We start from the raw sequence: 20,842 nt of genomic DNA, 5'->3' as shown, positions 1-20,842 counted from the left end.
GCGGTCCCTGATGCTTTGCCAAGCTTGTTTTAAGTAGGTGCCTTAGACCACTGAGCCATCTCTCCAGCCCCACCTTTGTGACTTTAGCCAACTTGTTTAACTGCTCTGCTTATCAATTTCATTTGCAAAAAAATATTTAGACAAGAAACCTTCCTATTCTGCTTTCTCTTTTCCTTTGTTCTCATCACTTTGTCTTTTTTCAAGAAAATAGTTTTTTTAATGAAACAGATTAAAGCAATCACCAATTTTATAATCACTGTGGAATAATTGTTTATGCAGTCATTTTACTAGTACTGAAATCAGGTGAAAGATTTATAGTTAAAGATTATTTTTTTCCTATTAACATAATACTATTTTAGCAACTCATTTTTTGTTTGTAACTATAAAGGTAAAAAGACAATTAAAGGTGAAATTGACTAGTGAATTGAGGTCTGACAGCCATTATCCTAGCTAATGAAAGTGGCATTACTCATGCTCCACCACCTGACTTTGTGTGCCCTAATGTGAAGTAGAAAGAAGTTGCTGGGGTTTTTTTTTTTTTTTTAATGTATTTAGTACAGGGTCTACAGGATCTTACTACACAGATTGGACTCGTAGTGATCCTCCTGTTTTCAGCCTCTCAAGCACTGGGATTACAGGCACGCACAAGCATGCCCAGTCTCAATTGCTGTCTCAGCGTGCCCCAGGGGCAGGGTCAGTATGGCACTTCGGGGATGGAACCCTGGTCCCTGCGTCTGCCAAAGCAGGTGCTTTAATCCACTGAGCTATCTGGTAGGCCCTAAAAGTTACTGGTTTTGCAGCATCCTTTCTGGAGCAGTCATTCTGAAATTGTTCACCTGAATCTGACTAATGTATAGGCTAAACTTCTAGTTATTACAGGGAATAGAAGAACACATTTCTTAACACCATGAAGGAAACAACAAATCCAGAATGCAAGATATTTTATAACTCAATTGATCTTTTAGCTATAAAAAGTTAGTGACATTTAGAAAAAGAAATTGTTGGAAAGATGTAATTGTAAAACAAAAGAGTCCAAAGGGACTTAATTCCTTTCTAATTATAAAATAGGACATATGAACATAATTGAAGTCAGGCAACTGTAAGATTTATCATAGATACTAGGCAGTTGCCAATTTTCTCTATCCTTAGAGACCTATCTTCATAAAAGCATATTCTTTGATAATTTTTCATCTTTGCCTACCTCCTATATAATAATATGCTTATGTTGTTACTTGTTCATTTTTCAATTTCATATCACTGTTGACTTTCTTTTATGGAAATCTATTCCCTTTTCTATTTATACTCCTATCACTTTTTAAATTAAAAAAAAAAAAAAAAACCAGGATGAAAACATGGGTCTCATTAAAGGCAAAGCTGGACGGAGTATGTGATTGTGCCAAGTACTCCTGCCTGCAGTCTGGCTTGGGAACCAATGTGGGAGGAGAATCACTGCAAACTCAGCATCTCTTTGTTACTGTGAAGGTGCAGCCAATCCAGGCTGGCCCTGCCACAGGCCAGCGAGGCTCTGAGAACAGAGGCCTTAGGTAGGCAGCATGGGGCAGAAAAAGGGAGCTCATCATGTGGTTGTGTAGCAGAGTTATCACCCTCAGTGGAAAAGCCTCATGCTGTCCACAGGCAGCTGCATACAGGCCTCTGCCCTGGCAGCACCCACAAGCCAGAGCAGGCAGCAGGCTCTTCCTTAGTGGCCTGGAGGGAGCACAGTGCTTCATGCAACGGTGAGAGCCTGCTCTTATTACTAAGTTAACTCAGTGAGGCCTGCAGAAGGACAGTCATTGATATATCTTAGTTAAGTTCCTGGGCAGCATATGCCATCAGGCTGAAAAAGTATGTAGCCATACATTGGTGATTGCAGTTGCTACAAAGGAAGTACATTGTATTCTTTTGTGTCTATGATGAATCTACAGAATGATGATTTTAAAAATCTGACTGCTGAGTGAGTTGTTAATGTCAATTCAGGCTGACCAGTGCCCCGTGGAAGCCGTTCATAGATTCTGCCCTCTTATCCCTGTAGTTCACAGCCTGAAACCTGGATAAAAAGCCAGTGTGGTCTGTCTGAGCTGCTTGTGGTATCTTCTAGAACTAGCCCAGGGCAGACTGATCATTTGACCAGTAACAAGGCTCTGTGTTTACATCAGTAACAAATGCCCAGGTCTAGGTGTGGAGTTTTACTTGGGCTGCTTGTTAACAGACCTCCAGCCTTTCTGGACTTCAGCAAGACTGAGATTTAGAAGCTGCCCAGAGCCAGGCACACATGTTCCTCTGTGGCGAGGGTTGGAAGTGGCTGCCTATCATTGCTGCAGTTTTTGCAATAACCCTGTTTACTGCAGTGTCCTGGCCACACTGCACCCCAGGGATGTTCTTTTTTGTGTCCTTTTCATGATATTGGTTTAGTCTGTCATGTCTGGCATCCTCCTGTGGCTTTACTTTTTGTGTCAAGGCCTTGCAGCCATGACCTCTCTGATGTCTTGCTCCTCCCTGATTCCTCACAGTTGAAAGAGATGCGCTTCACGTGGTCTGTGGGGGAGCACTGCCTGTACTGTGTGTCTGCCACCTCTGGGTAGCACAGGGGGCTTGCAGTGGGGCAGCCAGACCTAGGGGAGCAAGGATAAATCGTGGGCTTGCCTTTTACTACTTCTGAAAAAGGAAAAAGGGCAGCTGATTTAGAAGTCTTTTTTGCCTCAGTCCAACCAGAGCATCTCAGAAAACACTGCTGTTACTATGCACTAGGGAATGTTTTGCCCAGGCCCTTTCATTTTGGTCTGTTGCACATGAAAACTGAATGAACTCAGATGAGCCTGACACCCTTCTGTAGAGTGTGGTGGTATTATGTGTGAGGCATCAGAAAAAAATCATTTTTCCACTTAATGGAGTTTTGTATTTTATTAAAACTATTTTTAATTTTCTAGAACTAGCCCAGGGCAGACTGATCATTTGACCAGTAACGGCTGGTTTTTCTCTTTCTTTATTGTTTAGTCAGAAGACACAGGTAACCTCAACTCTTCATGACATGGTGGACCAGCTGGAGCAGATTCTCAGGTGAGGGCAGGGGCCCTGTAGCGACTCTGAGGAGCATGAGGGACTCTGTCAGTCACTGTTGTTCCCACGACCCTACGCTTTGTCGGACCCCAGTCTGCATGACTGTCCTTCCACCTCACTGCAGTGGGTTGGTAATGGGAAGAGCGTGGGCTCAACACTCATAGCCTCTGTTCGCTCTGAATTCACCATTTCCTGGTGGGGTGACCTTTGAGGCCAGGGTTTTGCCGTGACAGCTAACTTAGGCCATCACAGATGTATATTAGTCAGCATTTTAGTCCCTGGTAGGAAAAATAAACTTGTGTAGCAGTTGCTACAAGTAGCAGGAAGCACTGTGTGTTCTACTCTTAACTGTTTTGGGAACAGTATATTTATCAACTATTTAGACGCTCCAAACTGCAGAACCTGCCTGTAACTATAGTGATGTTCTTCCTTGTTATAAAACTTTGAGCTCACTGTCTGGCAGACTGAAATATTCCTCATTGACCATTTAGGAAACCTAGTAATTTCCTTTAGCTATTTTAGACATACAAGTATATTATTTTTAAATATCATAAATAAAATAATTAAAATTATAAACTCTGTTCTTTTAATATGTATATATTATAGAAATTATGCATGGCCATCACTTTAGTTCATTTAGGTATATAGTGCAGTGCGATCTGGAGTCCAGTAATCAATGAAATTTTACCTGCTCAAATGAAGGTATGGAAACATTTTAAGTTGCATTTAAGGGAGCTGAATATTTCTGTGTGTCAAGGCTACACTTCTAGGGATCATTTCTATAGTATATTTTTGTGTGTCATAAGATGTGAGTGTGGGGAATGCACTGTTCGGTTTCCTCAGGACTTCTGTTTATTCCTAGCCCGATTTTCAATATCCTCTGCTATGACATGGCACAGGCATGTTTAAGACCTGTAGGAACCCAGGTTGCTTGTGTGAGCTGCCCAGGGTTACCTGACTGGTACTTAATGGTTGAGGCAGCACAAGTCCTTGTGCACGGATTTTCAAGTCCTCTGTTTCCATCATGGGACCCGGAGGTCTCAAGGAGACCCCAGGAAATGCAGGTGTGATTTGCTTCACTACATCTGTGTAACCAGGTCCTGATGGTTATGTCTGTACCTCAGTGAGACAGTGGTGTCCTGCAGTTGGTGGTCACTGTTCAACACAGTGTGCTCACATTTTAAAATAAGAGCTTTAGCTGGCATGGTGGGCACACCTAGAATTCCAGCACTTGGGAGCATCACTGTGAATTTGAGGCCAGCTTGGGCTACAAAGTGAGTTCAAGGTGATCTTGAGTTACATAATAAGACCCTGTCACAAAAAACCCAAAATAATCACCTATTGCCCCCCCCCAACAAAACCAAACCAAACCAAAAAGAGCTTTTCTTCATTTCTCCCTCACAGCCACACCCAGCTGGCACATATTTTCTTGTGCGCACACACCATCAGATGGTCTTACTTGAGAAACGTGTTTTGGCCAGATTACGAGTCTGATCACTCACTCTGTCATGGGCAGTGATGTGTGATCTGGAGGCCATGGGTGGGAGGTCCCAATACCGGCCCATGACATGCTGTAGTTTTGTAATCTGTTCCTGGGCTGAGGAGCCAGTTGAGCAGCAGGCTGCCTCTTCACTGTTGAGACTGCTACTTGCTTTTCCAGCAGCCCTACAGCCTTGTCTGCATGGTGACATACGATTGTTAGAAGGTAAAGCTGGGCATTGAGCTTGCCAACTAGGTGCTTTGAGAACAGAGGGCGTTGATGAAAAAATACTTTGAGACAGACAAATACTTTGAGATCATCCTTTAAAAATATGCTATTTAGTCCAAGTATGTATGAAAAAAAGAAAAAATGGACACAGATTTTTGTAAAGGGGGAGGGGAGGTATGAAAGCAGGGAGAAAAAGAATTAAGATGTACTATGTACAGTTATAAATTCCTTATGAATGTCATCGTATGTATGGCAGATATGTACTAAGAATAAAAAGTACTTTAAGAGTTAAAAATAAAGCTAGTAGGGAAAAATAAGATTTGCTACATAGTTATGAGCTCTGTTGTTAGTGAGAATTAATGTAACGCATTCTTAAAATTATGTTGCATTATATTATACTTATCTTAAATACTAAAGACCAAGGTATCACATATTTGCTTCAGCTTCTTTGACTGCTTCTGTTTGGTGGCAAGATTTTTACCAGTTCTTCTTCTGCTTCCAGTGTGTCAGAGCTTTTGGAGAAGCATGGTCTCGAGAAGCCAATTTCTTTTGTTAAAGACACACATTGCGACGCAGAAGAGGCACGCAAGCTGATGGTGAGGCTGGCCAGGCACACAGGCCGAAAGTGAGTTCATGAGGGGGCACAGCCGCCTTTGTGTCACAGCTCTGTGCAGGTGTTTCTGTTCAGACAGCTTGGGAGAATTCTAGCTGGGGAGGATCAGCTGTGCATATATTAAGGGTTCAGTTCGATACGTTCTGCTGGTCATGTGCAGGCCTGCACAGGGTGTCACTGCCCTCGATGTCCCTCTTGCTTCTTTATAAGCTTCCCCCACTCCTGCTTGTCATCCGCCCAGCCTCCTAGCAGGCCCCTGTTGGTCTCCTCCCTTTCCCTTCATGTACTGCTTCACAGCAACTAGATTGGTGTGAGTGAATGTTGTTGTTTTGCTTGGCTTCTTATACTCCATGTAATTATTTTCATCTGTGTCATATCATGAATCAGTACCTTGTTAGTCCTTTTTGCTGAATAATATACAGGTTTATCTTACTGCATATATCCACTCACCTGTGTTTAAGGACACTTGGGCTGTTTTAGACTTTGACATTTATGTGTACAAGTTTCTGCATGGGTTACACTTACATTTCTCTTGCATAAAACACTGAAGTGGAGTGGTGGAGACCTGTAGTGCTTAAGTAACAACAGCAACAGAATCAGCCCACTGCTTTCCAAGCTATCTGTCCTGTTTCTCTTAGTAACCAGGAGAGTTTCAGTTGCTGTCCGTCCTCATCTATACTCAGGTGTGGCTAGTCTTTTAAGGGTAGTGATTGTAACACGTAAGTAGTGATATCCAGTTTTAGCATTAATTGTATTTCTGTAACAATGTGGAAGCTCCCTTTCCTAAGCTAATCTACATGTGCCTATGCTTTGTCCATCCTATTTTTTTTTTTTTTTTTTTTTTTTGCGGAGCCAAGGATTGAACTCAGGCCCTTGCACTTGCCAGGCAAGCGCTTGTTCTACTGAGCCATTTCCCTGGCTCCTGCTTTGTCTATTCTAAAAGCCCAAGCTGGTTGCATTCTTACTGAGTTGTGAGTTTTCTTGTATGATCACTGTCCGTGTTCCTTGCTCCATGTATGTGCTTTGTGTTATTCCTTCCATTTTTTGTCTCTGACCTTTGTGTTTCAAAATTGTACTTAAAAAATCAAATTCTTTTTAGTTCTTTTAAAATGTTGCCTCTAAGTTTATTTTGTCTAGCAAAACTTTTAGTATTCTACTTATAATTAGATTCTTAATCCACTTGGAGAGTTTATTTTTGTTTATTGCTCAAAATACGGATTAAAAGTTTTTCTTCTATCTGAATATTCCCACACCGTTTCTTGTCCTCTCACTACTGAATTACCTTTGTAACCTTGTTTGAAAATCAATTGTCCATATATGTGAGAGCCTACTTTTGAATTTTTATTCTGCTCCATTAATTTATTTGTCTTTCTATAGCATACTGTATTTGTTTATTGTAGGTATATCATATGTCTTGAAATTAGGTAATATTAGACTCTTGACTTTGTTTCTTATTGTCATATTTGTTTCGCTAATTATAGGGCTGCCCATGACCAGATAAACTTTAAGGTTGGCCTGTCAAGTGTTGCCATCCAGAATTTTGTAGGGATTACTATCAATGAATTTTGAGGCACTAACTGATTATTTTATAGAAAAACTGGCAACAATTTGAAGGGTATTTCAAGGTAAGTAGGTACACTTGCAGTGGTCAGTGAACAAGCCAGTGTGTTCTGACCTCCTAGTGTCAGGGCAGGCAGTTGCAAACCCAGGGGGCAGGTGCAGTGGCTACACCTAGACTCCCATCTTCCAGGAGAGCCTGCTTGATTTCTCCCTGAGGTTTGTGAGCTCCCTGTCCCTCTCTCCCAGGCCTGCCCATCCCCCAGCTGTCTGCATGGTTAATGACATAGGAGCCTTACGTCCCCAGTGCAGGGTCACAGCCCTCATATGCTCTGTTGGGACATCCACTCAACAGCGCCATGCTGTCCCTATGGGAGTGATGCGTAGGGCACCACAATTTCAGGCTTCTCTGCAGTCAGTGTGCTGGTTGTGTTTCTGCGAGAGATTGCAGCTGTCCCCAGCAGAGAGGCTGCTGGTGCTGCTGGCTCCCCCGCACCCTTCCATTCCATTCCTTGTTATCCCCGAGTTCATTCCTACTGCTCAGGATCCCTTACATGAAAAGTGTTGAGAGTGTAGCCTGTCTTCGAAGCAACCAGCTTGAAGTGAGCACTAATTGTGTGTGTTCGTGGCTTGGCCTTAGAGGCTCTAACCTTCTGCTTGCTTGAATGGGTCACACATTCTGGTTTTACCATTGTGAGTATAGTAGTGCTTCTCCCTGTCACTCAGTTCTCTTCCAAAGCTGCGTCTAACACTGTTTATGGCCAGGAATCTCTCCATGCAGTCTGAGCCCCTTGTTTAATTTCTTCAAATCCTGCTCTTGGTTCTTATTTATGGAGCGTGTTCTGAAAAGGGCCATTATAAATAATGTATTATAATTTATTTTAATTAGAACCTCCACTCAGGGCCAGCCATGTGCGCAAACATTACCGCCATCTGTCCCTGCGTCATGGCTTCCAGAAGAGCAGCTGTGTGGAGAGCCTTATGCTCAGCAAGCCGGCGCCCCACTCTGACTTACACTCAGCAAGCTGGTGCCAGCTCTGACTTGCGTTTAGCAAGCCAGCACCAGCTCTGACTCCATCAGCTGCTGTGGGGCAGGCTCCTGCTTTGGCAGGCTTGCTGTGGCTCCTCTGCGTGCACGTCCCATCTGAAGGGGCCCCCCAAAGATTTTAAGAACCAGGGTCACACTAGGGGAAACATTCTGTGAATTATTCTGGGATACTCACAGATATATTGTGTTTTATACTTTTGTATGTTGAAAAATCATTTTTCTCTTATGTCTTATTGCATATGCTATTTCGTGTAATATAAAATGCTGCAGGCAGATGAAGTATAAGCTTGTTTAAATCTTCAGGAGAAGCTGGGCCTGGTGGCCTGTCCTCGCAGTTCCAGTTACTTAGCAGGCTGAGTCAGGAGGATCTCTTGAGCTTGAGAGTTTAATGCTGGCTTGGGCAACATAGTAAGACGTTGTTTCCAAATCCAAACTAATAAACAAAGACATTATTTTTTTGGGGAGTATTAAATCTGGTTTATTTTTCTTCTTAGCTTTTAATGAACGAGAAGAAACAATAGTAGTCTGTCTCATATAGAACATTTATAATATATAACAATCCATAAAGCCTCATGGTGAGGTAGGAACAGCTTTGGAAAATAACATAGTCGTAAAACATACAAAAAGGTAAACTGTTGCAGCACCAAGATATTTTCTCTTCATTTGCATTTAATGAGATGATAACTGCATTTAACTGTGCCAGGTCTGACCCAAAAGGTAGGCAAGAGCAGACATAAGAACACATTATGAAAGTCTCATAGTCACACAAGACACTAAAATCTATTTATTTATTTATTTATTTATTTATTTATTTATTTATTTTGTGGAACTGGGGATTGAACTCAGGCCCTTGCACTTGCCAGGTAAGCACTTATTCCACTGAGCCATTTCCCCAGCCCCAATAAAAAAAAAATTATGAGGGAAAAAAAAATCCTTAAAACAGTGTTTTTTGGGCCGGGGAGATAGCTCAGTGTCATAAGTACCTGCTTGGCAAGTGCAAGGTTCTGAGTTCTATCCTCAGTACCAATGAAACAAAACAAAACAAAATAGGACTACCTATGTTTTTCATAGGAATTACCCCAATACATACTTTTTCCATTGCAATAACTTTTTATGGTGCTGGGGATCGAACTCAGGACCTTGTGCTTGCCAGGCAGGTGCATATGCCACTGAGCTCTCTCCCTGACCCTAGTAATAAATTATTATAGACACACAGGCTATGACTTTTTAATGCACAGAAATTTGAAATAGTAATGTTATAAAAGTATCTCATAAGGCAAAAGAAAGAAACATTCATGTAAAAGAAACACCATTTAGTTGGTAGATGCCAAACACAAAACAATCTCCTCACTCAAGCACTGAGTGAGGTTGGTGGTTCTACAGAATCAGGACAACAGGGAGATGGAGAGGACACAGGAGGTGGAGGGGATCTGCGAGACAGGCTGGCCTAAGCCTCCCATGGGGATACAGGGAAGTAGGAAGCTGGGCGCTGCACCTGGACAGCCTTCCTCACAGTGTGAGGAAAGGCTCAGGAAGCACACAGCACGTTTGTACCCAGACTCACATGTCGGATATTTAATATGTCCCAGAAAAATTGGGATGTATTAAGTATAAAACTCAGAAGTTTTATCTCAACCCAAATAGGTAATTCAGCTGAGTTTTTGTTTAGGAGAATCTTCCTGTAATGCCTTTGTTTCACCCACCCCTTCCTGAGGTGTCCCTGAGAAAGGAGTATTAATACAGGAATAGTAAATTTAAAAAAATTTAAAAGTAAAGTTTAATCTACAATCACATCACTAGACTGTAAATTGTTAGCAAAACCTTGCTCCCCCCGTCTTTCTTTCTTTGTAGTACTGGGTTTGAAATCAGGGGCTGTATGTTGACCTACACCCCACTTTTTATTTTGAGATGGGCTCACACCAATTCACTAAGTTACCCAGGCTGGGCTTGAACTTGCCATCCTCCTGCCTCAGCACTCTGGAGGCCTGGGATTATAGGTGTCTGCCACTAGGCCTGGCTTCTGGGGAGTCTCACTGCACATTCCATGCTCTTTATCTGTGCAGAGCAACACAAATGGCTTTCAGAGGCCCAGGGCCTCACTCGCCTGTGACTGAGGGGCTGAGAATGAGCTCCGAGTGCTGCAGGGAGAAGGCTTGACTTTGCTGGTATGTGGTCTGGGGCATGTCACTGAGGGGCCTCAGAATCCGCACCTGTGGGCTTACCACGAAAGAGACACGGGAGGCGTCCTCCTAAGCCAGGTGGGGTAGTGTCCCCACCTACACTGTTCCTAGGTTGTCACTGGAAGCAGATGGCTGTGGGGGCACTCAGTGAGTCACACTGTGAGTTGCTGAGAGTCTAGCTGGGACTGCGATCAGGAGTGCTCTTTGGTCATCCTGCTGGCTGGCTAGCCGCGGTTGCTCCCTTTCAGATCAAGGCAGTGTGGCCTGTGGTTCTGCTGAGGTCTAAGACTCCTGTGTGTCCTGCCCTGTCCTGCCTTGCCCTGTGCGGTGGAGTTGGAGTGGGCAGAGAAGTACTTTTTGGGCCTTGTCACTGCGCAGGCTCACAGTGCTGTGTTCTGTATGGACACTCACCTTCGCTTGGCCACTTGAGTGTGTGATGCTCTTCTAGTGCTGTGTCCAGGTGGCCAGTGCCAGACTGGCTTGATCGTAACACTATCCGTGATTCAAGCTGCCCCATTTCTCCTCCTCTTAGTCCAAGCTTTTTCCTAAGAATTGAGGAGAGCTATCCTCATTGATCCCTGGGCTGCTAAGCTGCAATGCTCCAGCTGTTTCCTGAGCTGTCCTTTCTCCACAGGCAGCCTCCCGTGGGCGAGTCGCACTGGAGGGCGTTGCTGCAGGACATGCTGTCCATGCAGCGGAACGTGTACTCGTGTTTGGACGCCGACACTTGTTATGAGGTAACTTTGGGCTTAGGGCTGAGCTCTGAATTGGGGATGCTTCCAGGCCTTCCTTCTACCTCCCCCCTTTGTTCATTGCAGCAGCATGGATTTAGTGGGTGACCATCAGTGAGCAGATCCTGGCTCCTTTCCCTTCCACTCTGTTGGTGGTCACAGGAATATCTTTCATCAGGCAGCTTAGCTTTGGAAGACTTGTACCAAGAAAAGTCTTCCAAATCTATTGCTTCTCTTTTCGTCTCTGCTAAATCATGCACCAGTCTTCTATTTGCTTTCTTGTGTCCATGTAGCTTCCCATTCACAATGTTTTCCTCTAAAGCAAAATGTTTTATGCGCTGCTCTCCTAGAGCAGTTCTTTGTACCTAGTCAGTAGGGGAAAGTGCTGGTCTTCTTGCTTGGCATAGACAGTGCTGCCACACCCTCGCCACTCCATGCCTGCTGCCCATCTGCCCACCTTGACCCCCACTGCCCCATCCTCTCAGCTCCTGAGACTCAGCCTACATTATCTCCTTCTCCCCTACTTGAAAGTCCTGAAGAGTTTTCAAAACTCAGCTGCTCATACCCTTGGGCACCATAGTCTTCCTGGAGTTTGCTTCTCCCTAGCTTCCTGTGGTTTTCCTCATGTGTTCCTGCTCTGTGACAGCAAGCTTCTAGGTAGGTGTTGTCCTGTCTTGTCCTGTCTCTGTCTATCTGTGAGCCCCAGTAAACACACAAAGAGAATTTGGAGGGCACTGTAGAAATGTTGGTCATGTGACAGGTCCTTTGTGTCCCGCAGTCTACTCATTATTTTGTAAGGCATGTGTATTACCAATAAATTACTTACGGTTTCTCCGGGGAAATGATTTGGCTAACTCGTTTTTAATGAATATAATCTAAAGGAGATTTACTATTTGAATTTTCTTGTCAAAGAAGCCAGGCACAAAATCGTATTGTTGTGAAGGTGGTTCTCTATTTTGTGTAATTGTTTAGTTTTAAAATTATAGGTGACTTCAATCAAAGAACAATAGTAGAGGCTGTTGAGAAATGAATGGTTTATATTTGAATAGTAGGTTTTTAAATGCTTGAATAATTGTATTGTTCATAGCGAGGATTAGTCTCAGACCACATTCAGCTACCAGTAATTTTACACTTAGTTGTCTCTCATACATGGAAGCCTTTTTTAAAAAATATTGGAATTGCATTACTTTGATGCTTTCTTGATTTTGACTATAATCTTGATTCTGATAGAAAAGTTGGCAGAATGTATGTTACACTTGAACTGCCTCTTGTGTTTTTCTAAATCACTGGACACACTGCATAAAAATTATTTTAGTACCCTATTTTTAGGGTTGATACGTTAATGATGTCTGTCCATAAGTCCTTGTTGTTGAAGAATACACCTGAAAGCCAGATAGTTTGCAAAGATTGTGGAAGACAGTCATATAGATTCAGCAGATACAGAGTTTTTTGCTGCCTATTTTGTCTTTTATAACTGTTATATTATCTTACTGCCTTTTGGATTTGTGTCCTTGGAAAATAATTTATAAGCTCAGGGCCATAACTAAAAATGTTAGATATATCTTGTAGGACAGAATCTGTGTTGTTCATGTTGGCAGGAGAGTGTTAGGTTCATGCTGGTAGATTGTTACTCAGCAGTGGTCTTGGTCTTCATGGCTTACTTGAATAAGAAGAGTTATGCGGAGGAGCTGTGGTGGAGGCCACTCTTGTGCCACCCTCTTCTGTTACAGATGTGGGTCAGGTTGTTACTTGGTAATTTGCTTTCTGTTACAGCATCTGCTTCACAGTGGATCGCTTAAATACTGTGTGATTGCTTATCAGGTAGCTCAATGAAGGCTTGTCTAGAAATCCTAAAGCAGTGATGATAAAGCAGTCTTGTGAGAATTGGATGGTCATCTTAATTAAAAGGAAACTTTTGCTTTTCCCTAAAATTTCATTTTTCATTTCTTCTCTTTCTATACTATCCTGGTTGGCATGTGGACTAACAGGGAAAGCATTCATGAAGTTCTTGTACTAATTATTGATAACACTAGTAGTGTTGGCTTGAGAGGCTCACATTGTTTAATTTTTTTTTTTGAGAGTATGTACATAAATATTGTCAATTGAAGAATTAATTTTGTATGGAGTGTGGTAGCATAGGCCTATAATCCCAGTGCTAGAAGGATTTATGGGGGAGGAATGAAAATTTGAGCCCAATTGGGTGACTTGGCATGACCTGGTCTCAACATAAAAAGGGCCGAGAGGGCAGTTTGTAGTGGAGCCCTGGTTCAGTCTCTAATTCCCCCTTACCCCTGTAATTTTATATTAGTGGATCCTGTTTCTTGTCAAGTAGAGTATGATATTTTCATGAATGTCTTACTTCTATGTCCCTCGTTTTTACTGGAATAATTTTCAACAAGCAGATTGGGGAAACACTGGGTGTTAGAGGGGACATTACAGCTTCAGTGACTAGAAGCACATGTAACATCTGTTGTTTAGCTGTTTGGTTTATAAGATTGAATTCAGATGCTTTTACACACTTGTAAACTGCATGGATCAGACTGAAGGATTTTTAAAGAACTGAGTGCTTAGCATTTCAGCAGATAAGCCCTGTGGAAGGTGGGACAATGTGTACAACAGACCCAGTGTTCACGGAATATGAATTGCAGAGACTTGACTCAAGTGTTCATTTAACTCCTTAGATAATGTGCTGTAGTTTATCCAGTAAGATTATTCTCTCACTTTCCTACAGTGACTTTTTTATTAAGGTGAAAGGTACACAATACAAAGCGAGCGGTGGCAGGAGCCCCTGCCTCTTGGGGGGTGCATTTCAGAGCCCTCACTCTGCTGACATCCAAGGCTTCCTCCTCCCCCTCATTCTGTTTTCCTCTCTCCAGATATTTACTGAGAGCCTGCTCTGCTCCAGTCGCCTGGAGAACATCCAGTTGGCTGGGCAGCTGATGCACTGTCGGGCCAGTTCAGCAGACCCTGTGGCCAGCGTGGCCCAGAAAGGGAGGCTGCAGCACCAGCTGGGCTATGAGAAGAGCGTGCACCTGGTTTTGACTGCCAGCAAGGAGTACTTCAACTCCTCCACCAGCCTCATGGACAGCTGCATGGACCTGGCCAGGTGGGCCTCCCCCAGGAGTGGCGCCATGCTCCTTGCCGACTTCATCACTGCAGGGAGAGCCTTTCTGAAGAGCTCTCCTGAGGCCTTGCACTGACCTCCTGTGGAAAGGACTTGTGTCTGCTGTATGGGCTGTGTGTGTGCCCTGGGAAGAGCAGCAACACCGTTCACAGGCCTGACTCGGTGGCAGAGCTCAGCAGCCCCTTTAGGGGCCAGGAGTCCATTCCCAATTCACATATTCACCTGCTTTTGGTGGGTGGTTCTGTGAGCCCACCCTTAGTAACATGGAAAGAAGATGTGATCAGGTTCTAAGTGTCCATAGTTATGCAGGCTCACGCTGATCTTTTTCACAGCTAAACAGTAGGCCCATTTGGAACTTATTTTGATAATAGTTGTGGCAGCCAAGTGAATTCTTTCCCCCAGATGGTATTAGTTTTGTCAACCCTTGAAACAGTGAAAGCAGCCTTTTATCCCCCTGATGTCCTACCTACAAACATCACGTTATTTCAGACCCCGTGACAGAATCTGCCAAAGTGGTTTCAAATAGTTTGCAAGTCTTTTTTTTTTTTTTTCTCTGAAGGGATTCTGCTTTTATTTCAAATGATAAAAACATCAGATGGACATGCCTTTGAGGTGGGGAGCTGTGCATGACCTCAGTCTTTCTGGTAGGCATTTCTCAGGTTGTTCACACCTCTGCAAACCCCACCCCCCCACCCCACCCCGACATCACTGTCCTGTGGAGTCACCTGCTGTGTGTGCGGTAGCGCTGGCTGTGTGTCATCTGAGCCCCACCATGTCCATCTCTATGGTTTCAGTTATGCCCAACACCATACAATTCAATCCTTCTAGTTCCCCTAACTTTACTCCTCAGATTATTCTAGAATCAATTTCTTGCATGTCCTTTCAAAACATTTTGTTAAATGTTGTCCTGTTCTTTTTTTAACTGAGAAGTAATTTCTCACTGCTTATACCTGCTTTCTTATACCTTGCTTTTCCCAAGTGTTCTAGTTGTTTTTCTGTATACAACTTCAGACTTTTCTCATTCATTTCTGACAGTTGTGGGATATTCCCTTTTCTAACTTCATAGAATTGATTTAATGAGTTGCCAATTTAGTTTTTTGAATTTATTTTATTAGTTGCCAATTTGACGTATTTTCTTTCATTTAAAAAAATATCTGGGCATCTGTCATAGTATGTCTATGAGCGTGAAGGAGCCTATCTGTAGTAGAAATTTTGAGAGCTTCAGTTTTTAAAAAATTTATTTATTTGGCACAGGGTCTCACTAAGCAGCTTGGACTTGTAGTGATCCACTTATCTCAGCTTCTCTAGTGCTAGGATTACAGGTGTGTGCTACCACACCCAGTTTTGGTGACAGGCATGGTGTATCCAGGTTCTGGGACTGGCATAGCTTGTGGTACCAGGGATTGAACCTGGGTCCTTGCACTTGCCAGGCAGGCGCTTAGACTGTTGAGCTATTTCTCCTGTCCTTAGGGCTTTAGTTCTTGAGTCAGCAGTGTAGACATGGGCACTAAACTGATTTAATTGGCCCCTCGTCTGGAAAAGCCACTAGGCCATGTCTCACAGGTGCCTCCATATGTTTCTGATTCCTCGGGTCTCCCTCCAGTGACCCTGAGCTCCATGTTCCCTAGCCCTTGCTGCCCTATGCTTTCTTCCTAGTCTCTCCAGGGCTCTTCTACTTTTCAGAAAATACATAATTTCAATAAAATTCTATTCACCATACTTTCTTTTGAATTAAAAAAAAAATGGTTAAAGCACTTCTCAGGTATCACGTGTTCTTCCCGCAGGCAACCTCTATCAATTGAGGCTCATCCCAGTGCTGATACTTCCTTTCCCCCCCAGGATGACCCTGTGTAGCTCTTTTTTTTTTTTTTTTTTTTTTGGTGGAACCGGGGATTGAACTCAGGCCCTTGCGCTTGCCAGGGAAGCGCTTATTCCACTGAGTTATCTCCCTGGCCCCCCTGTGTAGCTCTTAAGCCATTGCTTTGTTTCTTCCAGAGACCAAACTGAGACAGAATCATGACATTCCTGTTTTTCTTGGAAAGCAATCTGAATTGTATCTTTTTAAAGGAATGGTTTCTAATGTAGTCACCACCTTTCCACTCTTGGTATAAACACTATGCTGAGTTCTGACCTTGCCATGCAGTGTCACTGTAACCAGAGTCAAATTGCTCCTCTTCCTGGAGCTTCCATTTGACTTCCTACAGAAGCTGATGCTGGTGCTTGCCTGGCTGAGGATTGGGTGAGATAAGAAAAGCAGGAGGGGTAACTACTAAAGGTCAGAGAAATGTGCATTGACTCTTGTGCTGTTGCTGTTGCTGCTGCTGCTTTTAAATAGTTACCTTCTTTCCCCAGGTGCTGCTTACAGCTGATAGCAGATAGGCCCACTGCCATTCAAGAGGAGCTTGACCTCATCCAGGCCCTTGGATGTCTTGAAGAGTTTGGGGTGAAGATCCTGCCTTTGCAAGGTTGGTTTTCTGCTTAGCATTCTATTGTTAGTAACTTACGTGTAGCATCTTTAAGCAAGTATATGTAAGGTGAATATTAAATCACTAGAAAATTCTATTCAATTGTATTGTTCATGCAGTATTTAGTCTTGGTTTTATTAAAAATCATGATGATCAGTTATCAAAAATGATTTCTGTTATTCGGAGCTTCCACATCAAACACTGATTTCATTGTACTTTTTAGTCACAGAAGTATAAAACACAGGGTCACTTTTGGTCTACCTTTATCTCTTATTAAAATAAATCATCACAACTTTGGCCTTATGTGTATATAAGTGTATCTGCATTTTAGCTTTTTATACACATCATGATTGAAAAATATGATGATTGTTTAAATTCTAAAAAAATTTTACTACAATAGAAGACACATTGCCATGAATATCCCTAAAGTCCTCTCCCCTCGTCCTTGCCATTTCTGCAGCAGCTCTGGAGTCCTCTTTCCAGCGGATCTTATGTACTGTCCTGGCTGCCTCAGTGTCCTGAATCAATTCAGAACGTCTCCCTTTCATGGTCACTGTGATTTTGAGAATGAGCTAGAAATCAGACAATTCCAGATCCAGTAAATGAGGTGGATGAGACATAGCTTTGTGTATGTATGTTGTTGCTGCTGTGTGTCTTAGTTACTTTTCTCATTGCTGAGACAAAATACCCAACACCCAAAGTTAAAAGTAGAAAGGTTTATAGAGGTTTACAGTTTATAGAGGTTTCACTTTATAACTGGCCTGCTCCCAGGCGGGGCAGCATGGCAGAGGGAAACAGTTCATGGCAGCAAAACACAGAAAAAGCAACAAGTGAGCAGAGAGAGACAGAGACACAGAAGCTTCTTTGTGTCCCTTCTATTATATGTCCTAGGGCAGGTATAGTGTATTACTCATGGCCTTAATCCCAGCATTGGACTGTGAATCAGTCACAAACTCTACAAGCCCACCCCGTGACTGCATGAGGCTTTGAGGAGCCATCTAGACACAAACCATAACACTATGTATGTATGTATCTATCTGCGCTTGTTAGTCTATGTTTGTAGTACCTACCAGTTCCATTTGTTTTGAGGAGTAGGTGCATATACATAATATATCAATTATTTGCATTCCCCTTTTCTCCTCCCTCCATCTCCAGTCATGATATCGCAGCATCCCATAGGTGCTCATGTCTCATGCCTCACAATAGCAAAATGTTCAAGTGGCCCATGTGCCTGTCAGCAGATGACTGGTTAAAGAAAGACATATTTATGCACAGTGAAGTGCTACTCTGCCATAAAGAAAAGTGAACTTGAGTCATTTGTAGAAAATGGATGCACCTTGAGACCATGTTAAGTGAAATAGACCAAACATCCACGATTAAATATCACATAGCTTCTCATATATGAGAAACCCAGAGTCTGGATAAAGAAGATAACAAGAAGCAGAGACATAGATCTTTAGTAATGTATTTATGATCTTGTTGTTCCATTGAATGGTGTTCAGCGGCAGCGTTCACTGTATTTTTTATCACACCTTGGAAAGATGTTCACAAAAGGTAACTTCCAGAGTGTTTAAGAAAGTGGCAAGAATGATGGTACATGTGCATTGTAAGCAAAGGAGAACATTTTGAGGATAATTAATTACAAGATATCTTTTACTGTGATTAAGTTCTAAAATTTTAATCTGCACCATGTATTTTGGTCACACCTTGTAATTCAAAGTGATTTTTGTTTTTCAAGGAGTGATTCAATATAGAAATTTCTTTTGGTCTCTCATATGTTAGTGACTTTTAAAATTGATTTTCTATGATCCTCACTTAACATTTTTGCCAGTAATGTCTGTGGATCAGCTGTTGAACCTTAGATGGCAATCTTTTGGGGCTCTGCTGGAGCTCTGGGGAAGGTCCTGAGTGAGGTTGTTTCCAGGAAGCTGGGGTGCATGTTTTGGCAGCTGTCTAGCCTGGTCTGTTGCCTCGAAGTTCCTGTTCTGAGTGATGCCGTGTGCTTGGTGTATTGTTCTAGCCAGAGGTGTGGTTTAGATGTCAGCCACCTCTGTCTTCGCTGGCGTGCTGGTGGAGTCTCTTGATGCGAGTGTGTTCATGAGCCAGGTCCTTCACTGTTGTGCTCAGCTCGTGTGGTCACATCAGATGAAGAGCAGTGGCATGAAGTAAGCTGTCATTATAATTAGTAGAAGACGAGAAGTGGCACATAAGAAGGATTTCCTGTGTGTCTGTCTCCTGGGAGGTGTATATTTAGTGTGTGCTTTCCCTGTAATGTGTGTTCTGTTGTTTGTGTGAAACTCTCTTAATGCCCAAGTGAGTGGTTTTTGAATATTTTAGTTATTCCACATGTCGTTCCTATACACTGCTACTCTGGACCACACAGTTTTCTCGTCTGCCTACGAGACACTAAGAAGAGCTGTGTAGAAGTGCTTGCAGGAACTGGGCTGTGTATATTCACAGGCCTCGGCTGTGCTGTCATCTGTGTTGTTGTATGGGATCATGTTTTCTAAATGACTGTAGGACTGGGGTGACCTTAAGCTACCTTCTCATTCTCCCTGCATTTTCTTCTTTATTCCTTTTCCCATTCTCCTCTGATTCTTCTCTGTACTTCCACCCACCATCTCCATTCATTCCCCTTTTTTTCCCAATACCCATTCCTTTGGTTTAATAAAGGGTAATTTGTTAATGACACACTGAAGAGAAGAAAGTAATAGTAGCATGTCATGGGGGTTATAGTCTTGTTCTGCCACCTGTGCTGTGTGGACAGTGGCAGCCATGTCTTTATTTGGGGATGAAAACAGTATTTCCTGGAGAGTCTGACACTACTAGCACTGGCACAGAGACACCTTCCTCTTAGATCCTGGACTCCACCAGCATTTGTGTCTGTGCTCAGCAGCAGTAATAATAACTAACATTAGTGAGCGACTTTTATGTTCCAAGTATACTTCACACATATTCATTAATTTTTGGAAATACCCCGTGAGGTAGTTATGTGTGTTGTTTAATTTTAGGGTGATAAAACCTAGGCCACAGCAGCTCGGGTCTCTTAGGACTACATGGGTACACGGTGTACACACTGTGTGTATATGTTGGAATCCTGTTCTCCAAATTCACTTCATTTACCTGATTATTAGTGGCTTGCACTGTTCAAGACATTGGGAGACAGAGCACCAGGCTTGCCTCCATCACTGCTGTGTGGAGTTCAGGTCTCAGTTTGATTTACTGAGCTAGACAGAGCGCAGCTAGTGAGGAAGCCACTCAGCCAAGTTGCTAAAACTGTCACACCCTTTGGTGGGCTGTGTTGACTAGTTGCAAGGCTATGAAAACTCGGCTCTCGGTATGAGGGGTGATAACGTTCATGGTAGGTGTTACCATGAGCAGCGAACTAGGCAGACAGTATACCTGCCACATGTTACTGAACCTGGAGAAAGTCCCCAAAGCAGTAGCTAATACTGAGGAAAACACCCATGATTTTTTCAGTACATTGTGGAAATGCTTGAAGTATGCTTGAGTACATGTGTATGTGAGATAGATTGTGCTCTAGTGAAAAGCTCCATGCCTTAGTGGTCTTTGTAGCTGGCTTGTAGTACAATAAAAAGGCATTGCCACTGTTGTCTCTCAGCCCCACCACTTCGAACATACTACTTATTCCATTGTTGTTGCTTTCTGCATCAGTTCTGGAGTCCTCTTTCCTGAGTGTCTTTACTAGGTGAGGTTAAAAAAATACAGTGACTGCTGCCACCAAGTGCTGTCCAGCGGAAAGGCAGGCTTTTAAAGACATGGTACTCTGTCCTCATCTACCTTATTCAGAGCATCTGGCACTGTGTGACTTCTGGCTTTTCCCTGAAGTCACAATGACCAGGAGAGGGAAAATGTTTTAAATCCATTCAGGACCTCTAGGCAGCCAGGACAGTGCACCTAAGGATCTTGGGGAATGAGGACTCTGAAGCTGCTGCAGAAGGCAGCAGGGATCATGGGTTGAGTATGACTGATGCGAAGGGGAAGACCCTGAGGGGATTCTTCACAATGTGTCCTTTATTGCATATATATTTTTGTTTTAAATGTAAGCAGTGACCACGGGTTTTGGTTACACTTTGTGAGCACTGTGTCACTGTGCATTCCAGAACATATTTGATGTTCTTTCTTTCTTTTTATTTTTTATTTTTATGAATTTTATTGAGAAACAAATAGCAATGAGACAGTTTCAAAACAAGTTAGTAGGACAGGTACAATAATTAATGCATTGCATATTGTTGTCTTCGTAGTAGTTATTCATAGTACAAGATTCAGACATGATATCCTGTCCAAACACTATTAGTACAAATCTTTCTTCTCATTGAATTAAGAGAAAGTAGCTGT

General features: G+C 42.8%; 1 protein-coding gene across 3 annotated transcripts in view; it reads left to right on the top strand.

The window, feature by feature from the left end:
• The window catches only part of Nbas (neuroblastoma amplified sequence), a 244,270-nt gene that overhangs the window by 98,168 nt on the left and 125,260 nt on the right, over positions 1-20,842 (top strand). For all 3 annotated transcript variants that reach the window (XM_023702419.1, XM_023702418.1, XM_023702420.1), the window contains exons 27-31: positions 2,995-3,057; positions 5,268-5,390; positions 10,798-10,900; positions 13,771-14,000; positions 16,371-16,483. In XM_023702419.1, the coding sequence (XP_023558187.1) occupies positions 2,995-3,057; positions 5,268-5,390; positions 10,798-10,900; positions 13,771-14,000; positions 16,371-16,483 (632 nt within the window). The remainder of the gene's footprint in view (positions 1-2,994; positions 3,058-5,267; positions 5,391-10,797; positions 10,901-13,770; positions 14,001-16,370; positions 16,484-20,842) is intronic.

Source organism: Octodon degus, unplaced genomic scaffold (assembly GCF_000260255.1).
Source record: "Octodon degus isolate 3935 unplaced genomic scaffold, OctDeg1.0 scaffold00151, whole genome shotgun sequence".
Classification (NCBI taxonomy): Eukaryota; Metazoa; Chordata; class Mammalia; order Rodentia; family Octodontidae; genus Octodon; species Octodon degus.
The sequence above is the reverse complement of the archived record's forward strand: the minus strand, read 5'-3'. Positions and strand labels throughout refer to the sequence as shown.